General features: G+C 52.4%; 1 protein-coding gene across 2 annotated transcripts in view; it reads left to right on the top strand.

The window, feature by feature from the left end:
- STK32C (serine/threonine kinase 32C) overlaps positions 1-17,499 on the top strand; it is a 54,312-nt gene extending 36,813 nt beyond the window's left edge. For both annotated transcript variants that reach the window (XM_072340202.1, XM_072340201.1), the window contains 10 exons: positions 7,456-7,607; positions 9,560-9,733; positions 10,228-10,265; positions 11,089-11,178; positions 11,632-11,735; positions 11,830-11,946; positions 12,953-13,078; positions 13,168-13,299; positions 14,071-14,138; positions 14,779-17,499. In XM_072340202.1, the coding sequence (XP_072196303.1) occupies positions 7,489-7,607; positions 9,560-9,733; positions 10,228-10,265; positions 11,089-11,178; positions 11,632-11,735; positions 11,830-11,946; positions 12,953-13,078; positions 13,168-13,299; positions 14,071-14,138; positions 14,779-14,917 (1,107 nt within the window). In that variant the 5' untranslated portion in view covers positions 7,456-7,488 and the 3' untranslated portion in view covers positions 14,918-17,499. The remainder of the gene's footprint in view (positions 1-7,455; positions 7,608-9,559; positions 9,734-10,227; positions 10,266-11,088; positions 11,179-11,631; positions 11,736-11,829; positions 11,947-12,952; positions 13,079-13,167; positions 13,300-14,070; positions 14,139-14,778) is intronic.
- Positions 17,500-18,617: the final 1,118 nt, after the last annotated feature.

Here is an 18,617-nt window from a genome sequence, read left to right as displayed (position 1 = left end):
GTGAGCATTGCTTTCACCACCACTTCAGTTACTGTTAACATACAGGATCCACCAAGAATCCCTGATCGTTGCCATTCCCTCGCTGGTGGGCAATACGAATATTGTTACTGTCCTGCTTTTGATCTAAAAGGGATTTTTAAAAGTACCCCAATTCTCTATAAAACACCTCCAGCAAATTGTGCGCTTTAACAGCCCACGCTGAGGACTGAGGAGCACCCATTCCATTCCCAGCAGCTTGCAGGGTGCCGTTAAGAAGACACGGGGAGCTCGGTGCTCACCATTGCTATCTGTGAGCTCGTGCCCGAGGTGGTGCTGGCAGAGCTGCCGCGTGGTGCTGCAGCCCAGGGCACCCAGCTGGGCTCTGTGCTGCTGCCAGCAGGGCTGTGCAGGGCGCTCAGCGGGCAGCTCAGGGGATGCACGTGGCGCTGGGCACTGAGGGAAGGTGAATAACTGGGCAGGATTAATTAGCGGAAGTGTGAAAGCTCCACTAATTAAAAAAGCTCCACTAAGTGCCTAGTGGGAAGCTGCAGTAGATAGATGCTGTGTCTGGTCGGGTCCTGCGAGCTCTGGGTGTGGGCTGTTCCTTTTTGACAAGGCAGAGGTAGTGGGGATTTTAATGCCGTAATGCAAAGCAGCTCTGAACAGATGGGGCTGTAACCTGCCCAAAAGTCTGTCCTGCCAAGTTACTGGCTCCAGACCTGCAATTGATGGAATAATTACTGCTCGGAGCAGCACGCAGTGTGCATGTGGAGCTATTTGCTGTCAGGCAGCACTTGTTTGCACGTACTCTGATTTCTGGCTACCAGTTGGGCAGACCTGACACCCAGTGTCCAAATTGGGGAGGTTTTCATACAGCCCTGGCACAATGGCTGGTTTTAATGAACCGAGTTGAGCTTTGCCCACCTCCTGTTGGGAATCCCTCACAGTTTGCTGCCATTGTAAGTGCCAGCATCTGCAGCATGGCAGCTCGAGCAGCTACATGTGATCCCAGGTGCCTGCTGCTCTGCCTTCCAGCACAGAGGAGCTTTGTGGGGGGAGATGCCTCCCAGGGCAGATCTCTTGGTAAGCACTGGGTGATAAGTTCATCAGCACAATGCAGTCAGCTCCTGCCAGCACCACACTGAGCACCTGGATGCACGTTTCATTAACTCCCTCTTGGAAGGTCCACACCTGGGGTACTGCTGAGCACTGCTGGCTGCTTGGCTGGGGAGCTCAGCCCATGGTGCTGCGGGCACAGTGCTCACAGTGCTGCTGCCTGGCAGCATCTCTGCGGGAGGAGTGGGGAGGGCTCTCCAGACAGCACAGGGAGTGTTTCTGCCTTGGGATCAGGAGTAGCTTTGGCATTAATTTATGTTCAGAGATTAAATAAAGCCCTCTGTTCTTCATTGGGAGTAATTAGATTTCTGTCTGCTCCCAGGTTTTATCAAATATATGTAACTAAAAAATCATCCTGTCTACCTCTTTGACTAGCATATAAACCATCACGGATCTAATTATGGCCGTAATGAAAGGTGGTTCCAAATATAAGGCTGGACTCAAAATGCACATCGGCCATGGGAGGATGTACTTTTCATGTTATTCAGAGCATCCTGCAGAGGTACGTGTGGGAGCCTTGATCCAAACAGGAACCTGTACCTCGGGAGGTACAGAGGCTGTGAGCAGATAATCACCCATACCCCAAACTCAATTAGAGAGACATCTGTGTAATATCTGACTGGATGTTACTTCCTCAGCGTAACGTGAAAAGGAAGTGCCTAATCTGAGCCATCTCAAATTGCTTTTAATTGCAGGATTCATATCTTATGGGTTGCATTGCCCCTTCATGAAGCCTTACTGGGAAGCTGGATGAAATCCCACGGTAGTTGCAGATGGAAAACCTCCACTCCTGACTTGTTCAACACAGGAGCTGGCCAGGAGAGCTTTTCCTGGGCTGTTTTTATGTGCTGGCTGTGTTGTTAGTTCAGCTGTGATTTATGTCAGTGGCAATATAGGAATAAGATTCATTTGGAAAGAAGGTAATCGTGCAAGGCCAGCTTTGAGCACTTGCCCAGCTTTCCTGGCCTCATGAGTTCCTTTCCCTGGCACACGGAGGGCTGGCCCTGCTCTGAGGTGGATCCATCAGTTCTGCAGCCTTGCACAAGGTAAGAACACAGGCACGTTCTTAAGGCCACAAACTGAAGCTGGCGGTGTGGGGCTGTCGCACTGAGGTTCTGTTGTGCACAGTGTTCTTTGTTTTAGGTCAGACGAGGTTTTCATCTCTATCATAAGCAACCGAGAGGGGGATTTTTCATGGGAGTGCTGACATGACCTGAAAGCAGCAGCAGGCTTGCTATGAATAAAAGTTTTATCAGCTCCTGCTATAACTTGGCTGGAGCAAGCAGCGGTAGTGAATTAAAGAGCTTTTAATGATTGATGGTGTTGTGGCACACCGGTCCTTCATCCAGCTGGTGATAAAGCAGAACTTTCAGCAGGGAAAGAGCAACATCATAAGGATCTGTGAAAAAGATCTTCGGGAGGGAATGTGGTGTTTGGAATAGAAAGTAAAATGAGCACTTGGGGTGAGGACGTGAGAGCAGATGTGTCGAGCCGTTCTGGCCCTGTGCTTACAGCACGTCTCTGGGGATCGTGGGCTTTTTCCATTCAGTGCAACTTCATGCCTTTTAATTTCTCTTATACCTCAGTAAACGTGTTCTGATTTTGACCTTTGCCTCCAAAGAGGATGCTGTGTTATTAACACACTCGCTGCTATTGCTGAGACATCGCTGTAACGTGGCCCCAGCTGGCTGAAGCTGTCAGAGCAGCACAGGGGCTGCCCGGTGCTGCGTTGAGGTGCACAGCTTTCCTGCTGCGGGCCAGCCTGAAAAAGTGGGGGTTCATATCATCTGAGTGCAGCAGGAGGACCTGCTTGTGCCACGTGTCCCTGTGTGAGCACTGGGTCCCACTGGGGCTGGACGTGAGTGCAGCAGCAGCAATGAGCTGTGGCTTTGCCTGAGCCAACCCAGGGCACAGCCCAGAGCTGCGGGGAGCACAGCCATGGGGTGGTGGTGTCACTTGGGTTGTGTCACTGTGCAGGGAGGGCTGTGCTGCAGAGTTGTCAGCATCACACAGTGCAGGGGGCTGCTGTGCAGTTTGCCTTCAGGATCATGGCTGCAGGTGTCCCATTCTTTTAAATGGGGCTTTTTGTGCTGGAGATAATGGTTGGGTAAAACACTGCCAGAGACACTATTGTCAGAACTGTTCTTGGAATGAAGTTCCAGATAAATAAGCTGCATAATGAAGGCAATGAGGGCTTTTGGTTGTTTGCAAGTCTGTTTGCATTCAGGACCAGACGGTATCATGGCAGCACCCAGCCCAGCTATGTCTCAGCCCCTCCAGCCCCAGCAGCCTGCCCTGAGCATCACCTCCCCGGGGTCAGTGAGGCCATGGGGCTGCTCAGCTCCCCCCAGTCCTTTCCCCTTGGATCAGCCCGTGTCACTGCTGTGTGTTTCAGCTTCCTCCTGCAGCCTGCATGACTCTGTGCTCCCCATGCTGCCCTGCCAGCTGCACCTGGGGGAACACTGCTGTCCTTCCATCCATCAGGCATTCCTGCTGTCCATTTGATAGTCTGTTCCTGCACTCCTGTCTGTGCACCAGGAGGCCTTGCAGCCCCTGTGCCAGCAGCTCAGGGCCATGACAGCCACAGCACCTGGAGCCCCGGGTGTACCCAGCACCAGGGCTGTATCACTGCAAATACACTTACATGACACCTCCAGGCTTTGTTATCTTGCCATGCCAAAAGAAAATTTAATTGGATGGTTTTATCCTTAACATTTATTAGGAGTGTGGAACAAATTAACATTATCTTTTTAATTATAAATGTTATGCAGATGTTAATTACCAGACAAAGACTGTATTTCAATAACCATCAGAGGCATCATAATATAAAATGGATATGAAGATTGGTTTGAAATAACAGGGTAACTGATTCTGCCTACCATGCAACTGTGACCTGTGTGTCAGGTATCTTTGGTTTCCCTTCAAAATGATGTCACCCCTTGCTATTGCTTTCCTGGTATCGGATGAAAGTTGACTTTCATTTTGTAAACAGAATGCCCACATGTAGCTGCAGCACTTCTCATCTCTGCTGAGTGGGAAATAGAAAGATTTTCTTGACTTCTGAATATCTAATAGGATATTTTGTGTGTCTAAGAGCCCAGAGATAATCGCCAAGGGAAGTCAGCAGAAAGTGAAGTATAAATCACTGTGTTTGGATCAGGTGTAGCTGCTCTGAATAAGCATTTTACGAGCCAGAGCAGTGTCCTCCTGTGGTTCACTTTCAGGTGGGATTAAGATATTTGCTGTGAGCGTGCAGTGCTTGCTAGTGCCGAGCATTGATTCTAAAGACAGAATAAGCAAAATCCAGGTTTGCGCCCTGAAAATCCCTGGTGGTCCTCAGCTGTGCTCAGGAATGTTTCTGTGAGAGGTTTATGGAGTGTTTTGTGGCCCTTCACAAACAGTAGCCCATGAAAGGCTCTAGCTGAAAATGTACTGCTCCCATGCCCAAAGCAGAAGGAAGACATCACCAACCCAGCTATGGGCATTTGCATCAGATGTGGCAGTGATGTTCTGCAGAGGGCGGCTTCATGAGTGCCTTAATGTTACATCTGCATCAGCAGAAGAAATAATCTTTGTGTAGCCGAGAACGAGCAATCTCAAGTATTTATCAGCTTCACAAACAGTGCCCAGCATGCAAAGTACTTGCTGTTGTTTGAGCCTATGGACAAACTGTGCTATTCCATTATAATTAGCTTGAGATAAGTCAGGACATGCTATTAAATGCTTAGATGACTTTTCATCCGAGTGGAGATTTCAGCCCACTGGATTTGCTCAGAATCAGCAGGAAAAAAGTTATTGAGTTTCCAAAGCCTGCCTGCATAAAAGATAGCAAGTCGAACTGAAAAGTGTGCAGAGCAGCAAAAATGCAGAGGATCAAGGAAAGGATCCTGAAATAACAGCGACAACAAGAGAAGCCTTCCTGCAAAAAGAAGTACCTTATGTCCCCCGGGCACCACAAGGCTCCTATGCTATGGTGGCCATAGCTCAGCTGCTCAGCGCAGACCCAGCCTGTCTGGATTCAGATAAAGACAAACTGTTGTCATCATACGTGGCCCCATAAAGTGAGGTCGAAATGGGAGATGTTAAATACACATCTCATGTTCTGAATAGCAAATGCAAGTCCCAGCCCCTTTGTGCCTTTAATGCAATAAAAGCAAAGGCAGCTGTATACAAACCATTTGGCAGCAGCTGAATGCTCAGGGTATCTGGGAGTCTATTAAATCTTTTATGTGCCACGTCTTGAGCAATATACTGCCAGCTGATGCCTGCCTTCTGCAGCATGGATCTGGCAGCATTACATACAGTTTTTCCCGATGGCTGTATTTAACCAATGAAGATTTCCTTTGTGCAGTGAGGGACCACATTGTGCAGCACGAGGACACGATCATCCCTTCTTTTGCTTTCTTGTGTTGCCTCACTTTGTAGACCTGCTTGAAAAATGGATCCAGATGTATTATGAAACCACTCTGAACTCGTTACCCTGTAGATGTTCCCTGCTTCCACAGGGACAGAGCAGAGAGGTAAAGATGTGTGCTGGGCACTCACCTGTCAGCTCATGGGCTGTACTCCTGCAGCCACAGGCACTTTAGGGAGGGCTCCTGCTGGTCACGGAGGACCCAAGCAAATGCACGGTGAGGGCAGGACCAGCACCAGTCCTTGTGTTTTGTTGGGTGACAGCAGGGCAGGGACAGCAGGGTGCACAGAGCTGCACGGCACTGCATGAGGGTGTGGAGCTGCACCAGCACAGAGCCGTGCTGTGCTCCTGTGAAGCTGCACTGGAGCAGTGCTGCCTGGTGAGGGGAGGAATATTCCTGTTCACTCTCGTGGGCTTTTTTCTTCCCCAGAACACAGATGAAAAGTTTGTATAGTACTTGAAAGCAGAGTTACTTTGCGTGTAGGTGATGCTCTTCCATTTCAGAACGCCACTTGCTGTTACACAGCAAGAGAACCTGCCACTGTGTTCTTATTTGTTATGTTAGATGTCCATTTTTCCTGCAGAGAAACAGAGAGCAAATGACAGAAATGTGAAGAGCAATATGTGGGAGGATGCTAAAAGTCAAAATCTAAACCAGAACACACAGTGAAGATTTAGAAATTAATGTGTTTCTGGCCTTAACATGAAACAAATCAGAAAATAATGTTTGGTGTCTGCATTGCTGTTACTCATGGAGCTGTTTGTAGATAAGCTGTGCAGTGATGCCCATGTCCTGAGGGGATATCCTTATGTCTTTTCTGCTGCAGGAAGCTGCAAAGTGCAGTTACTTTCTCTTGGCTTATTAATGTCTGCTTGAGGCAGCAGTGGGATCGTGCAGGTGCCGTGCATTGCAGCAGGCAGCTCGCTGTTCCCATTCAAGCTGCAGGTGGTGGGTTTCAGCCCGTGTTGGTGCTGTGCCTCCCTGCAGCTGCTGGTGTCCCCAGGCAGGGTCAGACCCCTGCTGCCCCCAGTGTGCCCTTGCACAGAGCTGTGTACGTGCGTGGTTCTCTGCTTGTGCAGTCATTGCAGTGGCAACTGCAAAGTAATCCTCATCATTTCGTCATATTGCTAATTAGGATGTTTGTAGCAGGCTAACAATAACCATCCATTATTTTGTCATCTGCTGCTGCAATGTGTCCTTGATGATATTATATTATGTGCCATTAGCGCTTGCAACTTGTTATTAACGGGAGCATTTTGGAAGTGTGGAAGAGCTCAGGTCTCCCCATGATGTTTCCACCATTCAGGGATACTGTGGGATGCTGCAGGACCTATTAGATGCTGAGGGATCTGTTGGATGCTCCGAGGTGCAGTGGGTGCTGTGGCTCCAGCAGCTGGAGGTCACCTTTGGCTGGGCCTTGCTGCGGTGTTTGAATGAAGGCTGTAGGAGCAAACTGCCAGATCTCTTTTTACGAAGACAGAATATGCAGCACAGTGTAGCCTGGTAATGAAGAGAGGACAGACATAATGATACCAGCTGCAGAACGCTCGTTAGTTCAGTTCAGAATAGCTACCTTGATAATTAGTGTCGTCATCAGCCAGAGACACGGGAGCAGCACTGAGGATGCTCTGGGAGTGCTGTGAGCCCCACTCTGTGCTGTGCAGGGATATGGAGCTGGCCCCCTGTGTGGCCCAGTGCTGGGCACAGTGCTCGTTGTTTTCCTCATTTTTAACCCATTTACATTCAAATAGCTTTCAGCTAAAGCAGAATGGATTGTTTGACCTTTCTGAGTACGGCTGTATCTGAAAGAGGTTAAACTCAGTCTGCTGGGAATGTACACCCAGCATGTGAGCTGCCCATCCTGGAGAGCTGTTCTCACACATCAAGCAGCAGATGAGGGTAGGGAACGTTTTGCTAACCCTTCTCCTTTTGCCTTTTGCTGCAGGTGTGCATTGTGCAGAAGAGAGACACTGAGAAGATGTATGCAATGAAGTACATGAACAAGCAGCAGTGCATCGAGAGGGACGAGGTCCGCAACGTGTTCCGGGAGCTGGAGATCCTGCAGGAGATTGAGCACGTGTTCCTGGTGAACCTCTGGTGAGTGGCTTCTGCCCTTCCCCTTCCTCCTGCCTTTCCCCTGCCCTTCCCCATGCTGCAGGGCTGCGTTCTGCCCCAGGTGCTCTGCACAGCACCCATTGGGAGGTACTGCTGAGCTGATGAAGCAGGAATGAAATGCTTGCAGTGAACACACACACGGAAGATGTCCAAATGTTACATCTCTGCACTGTCGAGCAGTCTGTCTCATGGTTGTTCTCCTTCAGATCCTCCTTGCTCATGCCTCTGTGTGCTGAGGTGCTCTCCAGTTGAGCTGCAGTGTTGGTGTGCCCCGTGTGCTGTGTGACCATTAGGGGTGAACACGTGTTGTTAACTTGCAGCCTGATTTGAGTTGGTTTTATCAGCTGGGCCCTGAGCGCTTTGCAATGCGGCTGTTCTCAGTGATCTCTTTCTGAAATGGAGTGCTGTGATCTCTGCAGATTAACACGTGTGGCCTTTGGCTGCAGAGCAGCTGATGGCAAATCAGAACTCTGCAGCAGTTTGCTGCATGTCCCTTTAGAGCTCAGATATTTCACTGAGTCTTGCACAATAAATTCATTTCCAAATGAATATTGTGTTATATCTGGAGGTTACTGCAGGATCTAGCAGCCGAGAAGAGTGGAGTTTATGCAAGGAGAGGGAACCACGGAGCAGAGGTGACAGGCTGACAAGGAGGAAGGAGGGTGGTCTTTTATTGCTGATGTGTACGTGGCCGTGGTTACTGATACTGTGCCTGGGGCTGCTCAGTGCTGTGCACGCTCTGTGCCTTCAGAGGACAGCACAGCACTTGGTAGAGGCAGTGGCTGCAGTGGGGCCAGCGAGCCTAACTGGGTCCTGTGGGCATCATTTCCACTCTGGTGGCTGTTGAGCATTTGAACACGGGCAAATCTGTTCTCCAGCAGGTAATGAGATCTTTGAGCAGATGTGCTCGTGCAGATTTTCCCAGCTCCTGTGTTTGGACTAAGCACACATTCAGGATGAGCAGCGTGTGATTCATAAGCATTACACAACCCCACACACTCTCTCCTTAGAAACGCTGTAGCCAAATATAACAATGGGACGTTATTTTGTAGTGTATCCTCACTGCTGTCACTCTCCTCCGGGATCCTCTACAAATAGGGAGGCGTTTTACTCTACCGTAAATACCGATCTATTCCTCTGTTTTTATGGTTAAATTAGCACTTGCATTTTCCAATTCATTTTCAGGACGTGCAGGGATATTTTAGGTATGGCTGCGTCTTTCTTTTCACAACTGAAAATTCACAGTGACTCTGAGACGACTGCAAGCAAAGCCCCGTGGGCTGTGTGCCAGGGAGCTGCCAGGGGGGACTTTGGTACGGGATGGGTGTTGTGGGGCATCAGGTTGGATGGGGCTCTGAGCGCCAGAAGGAGCCGTAGGTGTTACTGCTCGGTGCAGGGGAGTTGGACCAGATGGTCCCTTGGAAGGTCCCTTCCAACTCAAACCATTCTATGGTTCTGTGGTTTGTTATGGGATCTTCGGTATGGGAAGTCTGAAGCAGGGAGCAGTGTGCCTCAGGTGAACCAAGGCAGGATACCAGTGAGGCCGGGTGTTAGGGTGGGAGCTGAAACACCACTGTTTGCTCTGTGCTTTTCTGGTGCTGGAAGGGCAGTCCCAAAGCCCCAGGCCTTGTACCTTGCTGTAGGGGCTGCTTGCTGAGTGGTTCTATGGCATCCTGTGGGGTTTAGGTGAAGGGTGGTGCTCAGAAGGCTGCAGGAGTTAATGGGGGCAACTGCCTCACTGTGGAAGTGCTGCTTAGGGCAGCAAAAGCGAGGTGGCATCATGAATGGTGCCCACTTAATTAAAGAGATGCAAACACCGAGGCCGACATATGTTTGTAGTGGGGATGCTGGCAGATTCTCAGAGGTGCTGTGCAGCCAAGAGGGAACATTTCTGCCCTCAGTCTGCACGCACTGCTGACAGCCATTCCCCGCAGGTACTCCTTCCAGGACGAGGAGGACATGTTCATGGTGGTGGACCTGCTGCTCGGCGGGGACCTGCGCTACCACCTGCAGCAGAACGTGCAGTTCACGGAGGAGACGGTCAGGCTGTACCTGTGTGAGATGGCTCTGGCACTGGACTACCTGCGCAGCCAGCACATCATTCACAGGTACTGCCCTGAGGCACTGGAAGTGAAGGTATTCCATAGGCTGCACTGCGCTGGGAAGCCCAGGTGGGCGGGCAGCTCTGGGGGCTGTGGGGCTGCTGTCTGGGTTTGGGGCAGGCTGTGGGTCCAGCTGGGCTGCAGGCAGGGTGCTGGGCAGTGTGTGGCACACAGACCGTGCCCACGGTGCTGCAGCCTGCAGACCTTTCTCCCCTCAGGGGCCCAAAGTGCAGTGCTTGGGGCTGGGCTGGTGGAGAGCTTGCCAGGGTGGGCTGACATCTGGAATACTGATTTCACACACGTGATGCCTGAAGATGCTCCCCCATTTTTTCCTAGGAGAAACGTGCTCGTAATCTGTCTGAAGGGACTTGTTCCATATTAGGTTATTTTGGGGCTTTATCTTTCTATGTTTTGGTAGATAAGGTTGCAGTCTTTTTGTAGCAGTTAATCTGTCGTCTGACTGAGATTTCAGCTTGCTGTAACTTTGTGTCTGTTTGCAGAGATGTAAAACCAGACAACATTCTCCTGGACGAGCAAGGTAGGAGCTCTCAGTCTCCCTTTGTCCACCTGCTGCAGATTTCTTGCTGTCATGGATTCTGTGTGTCTTGTTATATGGAAAAAGTGAGAGAAACACACACACACCAGGCTCACAGTGAGAAGAGAACCGGGCTGAGCCAGGTGAAGTGAGCCTGGAAGCCTTCATGGGGGCTTCTATTGGTAGTATTATTAATACACCATAGGTTGGCTTTCGGTGATCTGTACAGGACAGCTCATGTATGAGATCCCATACATTCAGCCCTCTGGTAGTAAATCTCAGAAAGTGAAGATCCACGTTGTCAGGATAGCAGCCTCCAAACCCTCCAAGCTTTAGGTGAAGGCTTTCCAAGAGCCAGGCTTGCACTTGCGTGGGAGTTTGTTAGAAAATATCAGAGGGTATGAAGGCCGAATGCCAGCGCCCCTCAGACTGCACGTACTGTTGGACACCATTTGTATCTGCATCCACCTGGTGGGATTTGAAAAGGTTCTGCCCCATCCAAGGCAGAATCCTGTAATGCACCACAAAGAACAAGGATGGCCAGGTAGGGTGGAGTGAGTTGGATATTTTAAACGGCCTATGTGCAAAATGTGACGCTTCATACATGATTCAAAATGCAGAAGCACAGCAAGGTAGCACTTAGCATTGGGCAGGCCTGAGGTCCTCAGAAGGCTGCAGGAGCCCTGGGGCCCAGTTTGGGGCTGGGGAGGTTCCTGCCTGCTCTGCTCTCTGCTGCCTTTGAGCAGAAGCTTAAGCACACCTTTGCTCTGCATCGTGGGGTTCTGTGCTGCGAGTGATTCCTTCCTAACATCTGTCTTTGTTTAAGGTCACGCGCACTTGACAGATTTTAATATTGCAACAATAATCAGGGATGGTGAAAGAGCAACTGCGCTAGCTGGAACAAAGCCATACATGGGTAAGAAGCAATAGCAGGTTGTTACGTCTGTAGTTTGCCCTTAAGGAATGCTCACTGCATGCAGTCTTCTAATTCCTGTCTGTCACAAAAGCACTGAATGGATTTTGCCCATTAATGCACGCACCCCAGTCATTCAGCTGAGCTTAGCTGGCTCAAGAGGGGAACTCCACAATGGCTGCATTGCCATCAGAGTGCTGCCTGTCCTTCTGGCATTCCCTGCATCCCCACAGCTCCATGTCCCCTCAGTTCCCTGTCCCCATGGCCCAGTGTCCCCATGTCTTGCAGTCCTTGCTTGCTGCCCAGCCCCCTGTGAGACCAGCTGTGCTGCTGGCTTGTCCTGAAAGCCCCACTGGTGGCATTAACTGCGCTTATGTGTGGACTTGCATGGTGTGGGTGATGTGAGCAGAAACCAGCTGACCCCAGAGATAACCCGCTGTGTCTCTGTCTGTTCAGCTCCAGAGATTTTCCATTCCTTCCTGAGCGGCGGCACGGGTTACTCCTTTGAAGTGGATTGGTGGTCGCTGGGAATCATGGCTTATGAACTCCTCCGTGGCTGGGTAGGCTTTGGAGCCGGAGGCCTATGAGTGTGGCTCCTTAATGGGCCGCAGAGGGAAAAGTGAATTCCTGCTCACCCTTCTGTGCTTTCCCCAGCGGCCGTACGACATCCACTCCAACAACCCGGTGGAGTCCCTGGTGCAGCTGTTCAGCACCGTCAGCGTTCAGTACTCATCCACGTGGTCAAAGGAGATGGTTGCCCTGCTACGAAAGGTGAGGGCTCTTAGAGTCACAGAATCATAGAGGCCTTAGAGTTGGAAGGGAGCTCTGAAGGCTGTGTAGTGCAGCTGCCCTGTGCTGAACGGGGACAGCACAGCCAGCCCTTCGTGCTGTGCTCCAGGCTGGCAGCAGCTGTGGTGCATCCAGGTGTGACTGGAGATGCTTCAGTGTGTCGGTAGTGTGAAACTGAAACTGGACTTAATATTTATGGCTTTGCTCAGCATAAGCACTGGTTAATCTTCTGTTATGGTTTATTACTTCTGTAAGTGTGGAATCATATAATGTCTTTGGTGGGAAGGGACCTTAAAAGTCATTGAGTTCCAACTCCCTGCTGCCTACAGGGATAAGATGTGTTACTACCCAATGAAAAGGCTGTTTCTTGGTGTAATGATTCTGTTCTGCCCTGGGCTGAGGCTGGGTTCTTCCAGCTCCCAAGAGTAAGGTCCTCGGGCCATGGGGGATGGGGGTGGGGAAGAGAACTGGGACAACTGGGACAACTGGAAGCGGTGGGGTCTGCGCTGCCCTTGCTGCGGAGTCTGGTTCAGAGTCTTCATATGTGTATGATGCTTTCATGTTACCGTTGCAACTGGAGAGCCGTCGGTGCGCTGTCAGGTTGGTTTTCAGCTGTCGTTTGCTTGAGAGCTCAGACAAGTGTCGGATGTGTACTCCGTGCAGAGGGCACACCCGGTTCTGACGGCGGGTGTGCGGCTCAAAGCCGCCGTTGCTGCTGATCGGGCGGCGCGGCGCTGGGCGGGCTCACATCGCCCCCTGCTGGCGGCTGCGGGGAGCGCCGGGAGCACCGAGAGGGGCGGACTTCGGGCTTTGAGCTCTGCAGAAAGGCCGTCGCCGCCTCTGGACCCGCACTGCTCCCCTGTGCCGGACGGCACGCACTGCCCCCAGCAGAAGGGATGCGGCGCTGCCGGGGTCCCCGGCTTTGTTTGCAGGGCCGGGGCGCTGGGCTCCATCTCTCCTTGCTCACTGCAGTGCCGTTGTCCCGCAGCTGCTGACGGTGAACCCTGAGCACCGCTTCTCCTGCCTGGCTGACATCCAGACTTCAGCGTATCTGTCTGCCGTGCCCTGGGACGATGTCTGCCAGAAGCGCCTGGAGCCGGGCTTCGTCCCCAACGTGAGTACCGCGGCCAGCCCACTCACTGCCCCGCTCAGGGCTTGGAGTGTTGGCTGGGGAGGGACGAGCCGGTGTGTCTGTGTCTGCAGAAGGGCCGCCTGCACTGCGACCCCACCTTCGAGCTGGAGGAGATGATCCTGGAGTCCAGACCCCTGCACAAGAAGAAGAAGAGGCTGGCAAAGAACAAGTCGCGGGACAACAGCAAGGACAGCTCGCAGTCCGTGAGTGCTGCTGGGCAGAGGCTGGGATGCCAGGGGTGCAGCATTACTGTGGTGGTGCTCCCCATGCAGATACATCGGGGTGGAAGCCTTTGCCAAATGGAGTCTTCCTGAGAGCCAAGTGTTCCTCTACATAAGTGTGATAGAACCCTGTCACAATAACCTGTGCTCAAGGCAGTGAAATGGCAGAGCTGTGGGCACAGTGAGCAGGGGTAAAACTAGCAAACGGTGCAGCTGGTTCTGACCCCTCTGGGAAGCACCATCTTATTGCCCAGCAGCTGAGGATGAGGCTTGTGGTATCGCGGTTAGTCTGAGGGCTGAGTGATGGCTGCACAGAAGCACCCACTGTGCCCATTCTGTGTTTGGGTGCATGGCCTGTTGTCGCTGCGACCTCACAGCTCTGCCAGGCACTGGGAGGGAGAGAACAGAATGAGCAGGTTTGGAAGTGCCTCTGGGAAGAGGGTTTGTGGCCAGGACAGCTCAGGGCTTCTGCTGTGTCTGCCACAACCCTCAGCTGGCATCCTCACTGCACAGGACAGCGTGGGGTGGGAGCCCAGCCCTGGCTGCAGGGTCTCTGCACGCCACAGGTGAAACGTGCCACCAGTAAAAGCCACAAGGCAACAATCAGTTGTTCTGTTTCCTTCATCTGCTGAGGCTGCACTTTCTGGTGGCCACTGTGTGCCGTGCACAGGTTGGGGCAGTGCAGTGCTGTAGGAAGCAGACCTACAGATGGGACTCTTCACGCACGTGTGGTTCTTTTCTGTTCTTCAACAGGAAAATGACTATCTCCAAGAATGCCTCGAAGCCATCCAGCAAGATTTTGTCATCTTTAACAGAGAGAAGTAAGTGGGGGCTGCTTTGAGGAAGGAAAAGATGTTATTTTCCTGGCTTTTCCACAATATCAGTGCCCGAGTCTCAGGTCCTGGAGCACCTTGCAGGGATTTTGCTGCAGAGGGGCTGCTGGGGTCTGACCTGCTTATGTGGCACCGCCTCGGCTCCCCTCCGCCCCTGTCTGGCACCACCTCAGCTCCCCCTTGTGGAGAATGTTGCCCTGGGAGGTGAGAGCAGGGAGCGCAGACACGTTTCCTCTGCACGGCACAAGCATGCAGGAGGAGTGCTGCAGTTCCACGCTGCTTTGCCGCGTCCACGCACACAAAGGGGCCCTGCTGTGTTCAGAAGCAGAACAGCAGTCAGCTCTGTGCTGGGGCTGTGTGTGCTGGGGGTGGGTGCATTGCTGTGCCCGCAGGCTCTGGAGCACTGAAGCCCACCCAGCGTGGTTGAGCATCTGGGAACATGGTGGTATGTTCTGCTGATGCTTCCACCCATGTAAGGATGTCACCATGTGCTGGAGGTGCCACCGGCCTGAAGCCCCTCTGCTTTACCCTACCTGGGCCTGCCATGGGGTGCTCTGGGAGTGCTGGGGCAGCTGGGGGCTCACGCTGACCTGGGCGGCTGTGTGATGTGCTCCTCTGCCCCACACAGGCTGAAGAAGAGCCAGGAGCAGACGAGCGAGTCCATGTCTGGCCCCGATGCCACCGCTGAGGCTGAGACAGAGGCTGAGGCCGAGACCTCCAAGCTGAACATGTGCAGCTCCGTGTGCTCCTCGGCGGGCAGCAGCTAAGCTGAGGCCGCCCTGCTGCCGCCTGCTCTGGGGTGCAGTGAGTGCCGCTGGCAGTGCCCTGCAGCACCCGGCACAGCAGCTCGTCCCACAGCGTTGTAGCAGAACAGTTCTGACAGAGCTGAGCTCTGGATTTACACAGGCACCGGTTCCACATGCTGAGGTGCTGCCGTGGGTAAGGATCCTCGCTATGCAACTTGCCGGAGGAAGGAGACCTATTTCGTTACTTGTTCTTTTTTAATGTCAGATTGCTGACGGGTTTTAATACAAAGCGATGGCAACGTGAGAAGTTACACCTCCAACATGGGAAGCCAGCAGGAGGGAGACTGGATGGGTGTCTCACACCGTATGAGGCACTGCTGCTAGCGAGGGCTGCGTGGGGCCGAGTGCTCCCACTGTGGGTTGGGGCTGCTCCTGCTGCAGCCACATCTGGGAGCGGGGATGGGATGGCCCTGCAGCTCAGGGATGGCACAGGCACACTGTTCTCTTCACCACTGCCAGAGTGTCTTTCCTGACCTGGGGTAAATCAATGCTTTTTGTGCACTTCTGGGGCTGGGTGATGATGAAAGACGTGATCGATATGTAAGGTGTATTTAAGATACTTCCTTCATGTAGCTGCTGTGAGTGGCAGGAGCCGTGCAGCAAGTCGGACCATTTGGGCTCTGCATGCCCAGGTTTGGGGGATGCATTTTGTCACAGGTTCAGGTCTTTTTGGAAGCCGTTTGTGACCTTCCAGCACTGCTTGGCCACGACCAGAGGGCAGCGTCTTCATTTACCCTTCAGTTTTCATTATTTTCAGTGTAAAGTAGAAGTTCTGTACATAACTTACCCAAACCTGGTTTTATCTTCCCAGTTAGACAGGAGCTCTGTGAGGGCTCCGCCGTGGGGGTTGCCTTTCTCCTGCTTTCAGAGGCCTTCACTCTGTTGGTTGCTCAATCTGCTGCGTTGTGGCTTTTGGTTACTGTTGTTAAACGTGAGCTGTGGGTTCTGCTGCAACTCGAAGCCGTTGTGATGCACAGATTGATTGCAGCGGCGTTCACCTTAAAGCTGGCGAGATGCGTTGGCTGGCAGATGCTGAGGAGGTGGCTGGGTTTGCATCCTTGGTCTATATTTGTAACACAAAAAATGCATAGAAGAGGTTTTTAACAGACGCAGACTCTTTTAGGACAAACACTGCTGCATTTTTAGTCTCTGTGGATGAAATCATAGAACGGCTTAACCATGTACAGTTATTTTATATGAAAGATGACACTAAACGTTTATTTTCCACAGTTTTATGTGGAGATCAGGAAGTGGCTGTTTGTGCAGAACCACACCTTCATGAAGGGGCAGCAGAGGCTGTGCCCACACTCCTGCCTCTTTGCCCAGCCCTGCCCCACTGACTACCCCCTTCCCCCCTGTGCATCATGCAGTGCCCACAGCAGCCCCAGGCAGTGCCCAGCAGTGCTGGGGGGGGCACTGCACAGCTGCCCTGTGGTGTGATGGGGGGCACACATGTGGGGAGGACAGGATGAGGAGTGCGTGTGTCTGCCCTGGTGCCTTCTGCACCTTGCTCACCAGGACAGCTGACGTGACAGACGTTGGGAGCACTGCGCAGTCAGGACCCTGTGTGTACAGCATCTCTTGGGGACTTGTTTCCAGCCACGTGTGGATGTGTGTTTCACTGCTGCCCACTGCAGGGCAGGTTCTATTGCTGCCCATTTACTTATGCATACATGCAGGAGATGAAGCTGAAAGCTAAGAGTAGTCGTGAGAAGGAAGCACAGCAATAGTGCGTCAGTCCCCTGTTGTCTCAGCTGGGAGTGCAGCCGTGCTGGGCCGTGGGGCTGTGCTCTGCCCAGGGGCTGTGATGGCTGCACTGCCAAAGCCCTGAGCCCTTCTGTCCATCCTCTCTGTGGAGCCTGGGTCAGTGCTGCTGTGAGCAGAGCTCACGGGGAAGCATGAAGCACTGCCCTTCCCAGACCCCAATGCAGAGCCTGCAGGAATCAGTCTGGCCCTGCTTCACATCTCCACAACAGCGTTCTGTATATAACTATTTAGAGACGTGTATTTTTTGTATGACAGATTTATACAGGGAGTGCCGTTATCCGCTGTGAGACGTCTACATCACCTGTGAATTATTCTCCTTCAACTCTTGCCATAAGATTCTTTTCTTCTCGCTGTTGTATTTGGGAGTTCTGCAGAATTGCCTCTTTTCAAGTGTTTCCATTGAATTCCACAGACTTCGCTGGGAATTTTGTGTAGAACCCAATGCCAGGTCAGGTCCAGGTGGGTCTTTTGTTGCCAATTGTTCATCACTGCACCTCGGTGAGAATAAGAGTACCATGAATGGGGGAATATGAGCTTGAGGCCGGGCAGTGCCGAAACCCTGATGCCTTGGTAGGGAGTATTTTTACATGATCTCGGTGTAAATGGGATAGGTAAAGTGTACCTTTGTATCTTCTGTTAATATATTTCTGTAATTTCTTGCATAGCAATACTGCCGTGTCACGGAGCATTTCAGTTAGGACAACAAACGTGTGGTTTTGCAGACACTGCAAGAAGCCATTGCCTATGTGGAGTAATAAACGTGTATTTTTAACATTGCCAACTTTTGGCAGTCATTTCTGGGTTATTGCTCTGCAGGAGGACAACGCTGAGTCCAGAAAAGAGTGCATGTTGGGATACAGTTCTTGCGTCTGCATCGCAGACCTCCTCTGCTTAGCATCCAGACCACAGCGGTGGCATCACAGCCAAAATGCACCATCACTCAGCTGTGCATTCACTGCTCCTATGGGTGCTCCTCAGCAGCTCTGTGGTACAGCTGTGTAATGAGCAGCTCTGTGTGCCAGGTATTTCCTAACAGGGGTCCCTGCCCCACAGAGCCCAAGGACTTTGCACCTGGCTCTTGTGAGGCCACTGCCCATCCCTGAGGTGCATTGCAGAGCGCTGTGCTGCTGCACTGGGCTGTGGTGTGAAGGCTGACCCTGAGAAGCATAAAAATGCTGAAAGCTTGGAAGCACAGCCTGACAGCCTGGGACGCTCCATCCATCCATCCCAGAGCAAGGTAATGAGATGAGCTGCAGGAATGCTGTTGTGGTGCTTAATGCAAAGGTTTAAGGGCCAGGATTGCTGCTCCTCAGTGGCTGCAAGCTGCACCTGTGGGGCCTTCCTGGGCTCAGACAGGTGTCCTTGTGCCTCGTGCCCTGCAATGCCAGGCACAGCAACGGCACTCAGCTGCTCCCCTCTGCTTGGCTGAGCCATTGTCTGACCCAGAGCCTGCGGTGCTGTCAGAGGGAATTAGGGCTGTGCAGGCTGAGTGCTGCGGGTGGGATTGCTCCCTGCGTGCACCAGACACACACTGGCAGACAGATGGATCTTCAGGACAGGGCTCAGACATCTCGCTGAGACAAGTGCAGGGTTCTAACCTTGCCGCCCTGCTCCAAGGCCAGGGTAACCCTGTGCCAGTGCTGCCTCAGCTCCCCCAGACCCCTCCTGCAGAGGGGCTGCCCACATCTGTGCCAGGGAGAGCAGAGGGGAGGGGTGGCCCCATGCCCAGGTGCTCTTAAATGAAGGAGCCCAGCTGCTGGGGATTGCAGTGCTTCCCTCATTAAGAGCAGCTGTGCTGGAGCTCGTGCAAGGCTGGGGCACCCTGTGCTGGGGTTACTGCTGCTGGTGTCCTTGCTGGCTGTGGTTTCAGCATTGTGCAGTTTGGGGACGTGAG

The sequence above is a fragment of the Excalfactoria chinensis genome, chromosome 6 (genome assembly GCF_039878825.1).
Source record: "Excalfactoria chinensis isolate bCotChi1 chromosome 6, bCotChi1.hap2, whole genome shotgun sequence".
NCBI lineage: Eukaryota > Metazoa > Chordata > Aves > Galliformes > Phasianidae > Excalfactoria > Excalfactoria chinensis.
Note: the sequence above shows the minus strand (reverse complement) of the source record. Positions and strands in the feature narration are given on the sequence as shown.